We start from the raw sequence: 6,429 nt of genomic DNA, 5'->3' as shown, positions 1-6,429 counted from the left end.
CTTCCTTCCTTCCTTCCTTCCTTCCTTCCTTCCTTCCTTCCTTCCTTTCTTTCTTTCTTTCTTTCTTTCTTTCTTTCTTTCTTTCTCTCTCTCTCTCTCTTTCTTTCCTTCTTTCTTTCACCCCTAGTTCCTAACGGTACCAAGGATATAGAATGTGATTTATATAACCATTTGTTGAAAAAATCAACTAATAAATGAAGCCCACAATTTTGACTCTGCATGATCTTTACATGCCAAGATTATGAGTGCAAACAACAAGTTCTGAGTCTTGCTTGTTCTTTTGTTATTTCCATATTGGACAAGAGTGTTGGTAACTCTGCACAGAAATAAATATCTAAGCTGGAAATGTTTCTAACAACTCAGCATGCTGCATACATTCAGCCATGGGACTTCTCATCTTCTTCATTTCAGGAAACCATACATAACCCCAGGAGAGAGGGGTGTCACTGCTCTGCACCCATAGGATGCCAAACTGTGTTGTCTCACTTGAATAGCTGCTTGCAAGCAAATTGCCTTGAATCATTGCCTCCCTCCTTCTGCTCCTCCTCCTCCTCTTCCTCTTCCTCCTCTTTCTCTTTTAATTTCTTGAATCTCTTGCCACCAGCACTACCTCCACCTCTGTGGTTTCTTCAATTCCTCCATTTCCTGATTTCCTGTCTGCTTTCAGGCTTTCTAATTAATGTCCCAAGATGGCTTCCATGCCACCCTGGATGGAGTTTAGGTTTTCTCTCTGTGCTTTTACAGTCTGTGCCAGGTCTTTGTGACTCATCAGACTTCTCTTGTCCACCTACGTATGTGTGTCCTCAGTACACATTACCAAGCAAATTATCCTGTAGTTAGCTAATCCTCCTGCCCTCTCCAAAGCTTCCCCCTGGGGTTACACCCTCCCAAGGCTGGAATAGGCTCCAGCATATTATGATTGCTATTTAATCACCTGAGATGTGTAGGCTCCAGTGGAAGCTCTGATGCTACTGCAGCAAGAGTATGGTACATGTCCTGGCTTGTCTGGACTGCCCCAGCAGCACTGGGGACCAGATTCTAAACAGAGAATACATTTCTGGGGATATCTTAACACATGCTCTGCCGTGGACTGAATAAGTAGAATGACTCTATTCAATGGAACCTAGGAAGGTAAATAAAGATCCAAAGCAATTCATTTATTTGTATAACGAATGTCTAGCAAGTGCCTACTATTTGCCAGGCAGCAGGCTCTGTACTAGGTATACTGCAGTAACCCTGAGATTTGCTATTTCTTCTTTCCTTGTGCTTATAGCTTACTGGGAGTTGAAATGTAACTATTTAAACAGGCTGGGCACAGTGGTTTATGCCTGTAATCACAGCACTGTGGGAGCCAAGGTGGGAGGATCACTTGAGCCCAAGAGTTCAAGACCAGCTGGGGTAACATAATGAGATCCCAGGCTACGAAAAATAATTAAAATTAGCAAGCTGCGATGATACCTGCCTTTCTTTGGTCTCAGCTACTTGGGGAGCTAAAGTGGGAGGATCGTGGACCCAGGACATTGAGGCTACAGTGAGCGGTGATCATGCCACTGCCACTGCACTTCAACCTGGGCAATAGAGGAAGACTCGGAAGGAAGGAAGGAAGGAAGGAAGGAAGGAAGGAAGGAAGGAAGGAAGGAAGGAAGGGAGAGAGAAGGAAGGAAGGAAGGAAGGAAAGAGAGGAGGCAGGGAGGGAGGGAGGGAGGAAGGAAGGAAGGAAAGAAAGAGAAAGAAAACTGTATAAAAAACTATTTAAACAAATACACAAGTACAAAATCGGATAAAGCTAATAGTTGAAGGACAAGGAAGGAGCCATGCTAAGATACAGAGAGAGAGCATTTCAGGTAGAGGTTAAAAGCATATGCAAGGGCCCTGTGGTGAGAGAGTCATTTTATATATTTTACTTGAAGCAAAGGAAAATATGGTGGTTGGGTTGAGAGACAATAGGTTGGGGAAGAGGACCAGCTTGAATTCCATAAATTACTTATTTTCTCAGACTCATTCAATGACCAATCATACTTTACTTTGAGGTTATCTATGTTGACATACCCTTAAAGTAATTGATTACAACAAACATATCTGCTCCAAAGGTTTTTTTTTCTTTTTTTTTCTTGTGTCTTACTTTGGTTTTAATTTATTTATTTACTTATTTATTTTGAGACAAGGTCTCCCTCTATTCCCCAGGCTGGAATGCAACGATGTGATCATAACTCACTGCAGCCTCAAACACCTAGGCTCAAAGCCATCCTCTTGCCTCAGCCTCCCAAATAGCTGGGACTATAAGTATGTGCTACCACACCCAGGTAATTCTTTAATCTTTGTAAAGATTGGGTATCACCATGTTGCCCGGTTGGTCTCAAACTCCTGGGCTCAGGCTATCCTCCCTCCTTGGCCTTCTAAGGTGCTGGAATTACAGGAGTGAGCCACTGCACCTAAACTGTTCTGTTTTGCTTTTTCATGAGATAGTTGAACAACTGATTTTCAATATTCCTTCCATCCATAAAGTTATATAATACAAAGACTCCTTTCTCAATAGAAAAGGAAAGAGAACTAATACTATTGTAAACTTTCTGTATATCAGTGATTTACATGGGATTTATCAAACTAGCCACAGAAATTGTTCATTCAAAATCAGGGCAAGTCTGAGCACAGTGGCTCACACCTATAATCCCAGCACTCTGGGAGGCCAAGGCAGCGGATCACTTGAGGTCAGGAGTTTGAGACCAGCCTGCCCAACATGGCGAAACCCCGTCTCTACTAAAAATGCAAAAATTAGCCAGGCATGGTGGCGGGCACCTGTAATCCCAGCTACTCGGGAGGCTGAGGCAGGAGAATCGCTTGAGGCAGGAGAATTGCTTGAGCCCAGGAAGTAGAGGTTGCGTGTGCCAAGATCACACCACTGTGCTCCACCCTGGGAGACAGATCTCACACAAAGGAAACAAAACAAATCAGAACAAGTTCAGATGTGCTTGTTTAACACAGAAGTAATTTGTTTCAAGATAGGTAGGTAGATAGATAGATATTAGATAGATTAATAGATAATACACAGATGATAGATAATAGATAGATAGATGGATAGATTGATGGGCTCTGCATGCAAAATTTTGGGGAAGGCAGATACTTCATTCTTATCTCTTATTTCCCTAAGCATGAATAAGTCTATCTGATTTGGCATGCTCTGGTTTGCTGAAATAGTAAAATTGTAGAATGTGTAAATTCACCATAAATTAAGGTCCCTAGGAAGTTAGAAATATGTCCCCCAAGGGATGGAATTTTGTTCCAATTTTTCCAGCTATCCAATTCATCTTCCAAGATACTTGAGGCTTATCATCAAATTTGATGTTATACTCTTCTCTATGCATGAGATGACATTCAGGAATAAAGAGTTAAAAAAATGTATCTTAGGCCTTTAGACAACTAAGCATTTTGAAAGCCATAATTCTTTACCCCTCCTCATATAATTGGCCTGTCTGCCGAGTACTTCACCCAAACTTCGTGATGTACGGCGAATAGTACTAATTTCATGTTGGTCGAATTATTCATGCATTTTAGTGATACATTTTATCTCTCAAAATGGATGCACATAAGGGAAATTCCCAGCCTTCTGAAGTGGGCATTCGTGCTCCCCAGATTCAGCAGAAAATGTGTAGGTTTTTCATCCATAATTCATCATTATAAGACAGCCTCCTGCCCAGGCATATTCAAGCACTGTGACTCGCTCACGCAAGATCAGACAAGGTTGTTAAATCATGGTTTATTTTTCTGTGAACCAAAATCATCCTTCAGGCTAATCCGGGCTACAGTTGGTTTATTTGTACCTTCCACATGTAAGCTTCCAACTTGGAGGATATTTTAAAGATGTCGGTGGACCCCAAGGTATGCAATGGCTGAAGTTTAACACACCAAAGAAGCACGGGAAATTAATTAGAGTCTTTCAAGGCAGGAAATATTTCTGTGATTAATACTGTGTAATGGGAATGTAAACACCATCGAGAAAATGAACTAGATCCTGAGGGCTGGTATGAAAATACCAGCTGGGAAAGTTTAATTCGGGGCCAGACTCCAACTAAAAGCTCTCCACTGTGCTGTCTGTGGTTTTAATTGGCTCCTGGAGGAGAAGGAAGGAGCACTGGATTCTCCGTTGAGAAATCAGGGTCCCAGTCCTGGCCAGAGCCAACTGTGTGACCCTAAGAAAGCCCCATGACGCGTCTGGAACTCAGATGCACCATCTGTGAGATGAGTCATCTGGTGAGACCTTTGATCTCCTCTGCATGACTTGATACGTAGCTTAACCTGCAATGGTTAAGCAGTGTCCACCTCTTCATGCCCGGCACCCACAGGCACCTAAAAGGTACTGAATTAATGGATTTTAATTGAAGACAAGCTGGCCAATCCATACACCAACAAACTCGGTTCCTGATGCAGGATTAAAGGCTTCTCCATCACCCCACATAGCCTCTGCCATTTGGGATGTGAGTCAGAAGTCAGTAGACCAGGATCTGACAACTCAGTAAGCTAAATCTAGGGCCAGACAAGACCTCCCAGCATCTCAACAACATGTTTCTCCCAATAAAGGTCTAGCTCTTTCCCATGAAGAGTCACCTCAACATTCCACTCCACCATCTGTATTTATAGATCTTTATTGGTGCAGAAGGATGGTATAGAAATGGCTAGACCAAAAACCTCAGGTTAGGACCCTGCTACTGAAAGTGAGGTCCCCAGACCCGCTGCATCAGCATCTCCCAGAAGCATGCTAGAAATACAGTGACTCAGACTTCATTCAGACCTGCTGAATCAGCACGCCCCTTTTCATACCACAGTGGTTAACTTCATGTGTCAACCTGACTGGGCCACTTTATGCCTGCATAAATGGTAAACATTATTTCTGGGTGTGTCTGTGAGGGTATTTCCACAGTACATTAGCATTTGACATGGTAGGCTGATAAAGAACACACATACTCCCCAGTGTAGTGAGGCACCATCCAGTCCATTGACAGTATCTAGAACAAAAAGGCAGAAAAAGGTTGGATTCTCCTTCCCTTTGCCTGGCTGCTTGAGCTGGGACATCAGTCTTTGAATTTTTGAGCCCCTGGTACTCCTGGTTCTCAGGCTTTCAGACCCAGACTGGAATCTATTCCATTGGCTCTTGGGTTCTCAGACCTTCGAACAACATCACCAGCTTTCCTGGGTCTCCAGGCTGCAGAAGGCAGATTGTGGGCCTTCTCAGCCTCCATAATTGCATGAGCCAATATCTTATAATAACTCTCTTTATGTGTGTGTGTATTCTAAATATATGTACACACACACACACAGTAGGCATCTAAAATATGTAGAAATAGATACGTAGATCCTATTAGCTCTGTTTCTCTGAAGAACACAAAGTGGTTCGAGTTTGAGAAACACTACCTTAGACCACTCCAGTGGTTCGTTAGGGGAGGGTCATTGCCTAGCTTACCACCAGTTTTTGTGATTACGATCAGTTTGTTGCAACCATTTTTTAAGATTACAATTACTTTGGGATCAACTTGTATAAACTTCTCAGTCCAGCTCTCCCTCCTACTTAACTTGGATGAGAGTAACTGTATGGGGGAAGAGTGTGCATGTGTCTCTGTGTGCACATGGGTATGTCCATGTATACACATGCCAGAGCAGGGGAGGCTGGGATGAGTAACTGCTTTCTTCTAAGTAGCTTAACAGACTTCTTAGCCATTTGCAAAGGTTTCCACGTTGTCCACCTTACAGCAGACACCCCAAATGAATCCTTCTCACACAGCAAAGACAGGCTTACCTGGCAGATGGGAGGGTTGCCCATACTGACGCAGCACTGCACTTTAATGATGCTGCCTGAGGCTGCATGTTTTTATAACTTGTATGCAGAAAAACCTGCTTCTTCATAACACCCCTGTGTCTCAGAAATACCTTGCTTGCCTACAGTAAATGCAATTCTAGTGTAGTATAACAATTCTAGCATAACATGCTAACTATTTTAACAAGTAGGTATGGAGGAGAGGAAGCCTGTCCCGAAACTGCCAAGATGGCTATGGATCCCTGTTAAATATCCCAAAACACATTTTTTACTGCACCTTTTTTTCTACTTAAAAAAATCTTGTTATTATCTGTTTGTGTTCCCGTTAAATCTATAATATGATGATGTCTGGGAAGGCAGAGATTATGCCAGCTTCTTGTTACAAATCTAGCATTGTCAGATTTGGCAAATAGAAGTACAGGATTGAGTGAAATTTGAATTTCGGGAAATAATTATTTTATTTTTTAGTATAGGTATATTCCATACAGTATTTGAACCATACTTTTATTTTAAATATGTTCATTGTTTCTCTGAAGTTCTAATTTAATATGGCGTCTTGTATTTAATCTGGCAACCTTATCCAGATGTCAGCATTCAACATAGTAGCCAGTCCAGATTAGATG

At 42.2% G+C, this 6,429-nt stretch overlaps 1 protein-coding gene across 1 annotated transcript in view; it reads right to left on the bottom strand.

Annotated features, from left to right (window-relative positions):
• LOC116268638 (patatin-like phospholipase domain-containing protein 4) overlaps positions 1-5,812 on the bottom strand; it is a 21,846-nt gene extending 16,034 nt beyond the window's left edge. The window contains exon 1 of the mRNA XM_031660606.1: positions 5,789-5,812. Within this exon, the coding sequence (XP_031516466.1) occupies positions 5,789-5,812 (24 nt within the window). The remainder of the gene's footprint in view (positions 1-5,788) is intronic.
• Positions 5,813-6,429: the final 617 nt, after the last annotated feature.

Source organism: Papio anubis, chromosome X (genome assembly GCF_008728515.1).
Source record: "Papio anubis isolate 15944 chromosome X, Panubis1.0, whole genome shotgun sequence".
Classification (NCBI taxonomy): Eukaryota; Metazoa; Chordata; class Mammalia; order Primates; family Cercopithecidae; genus Papio; species Papio anubis.
Note: the sequence above shows the minus strand (reverse complement) of the source record. Positions and strands in the feature narration are given on the sequence as shown.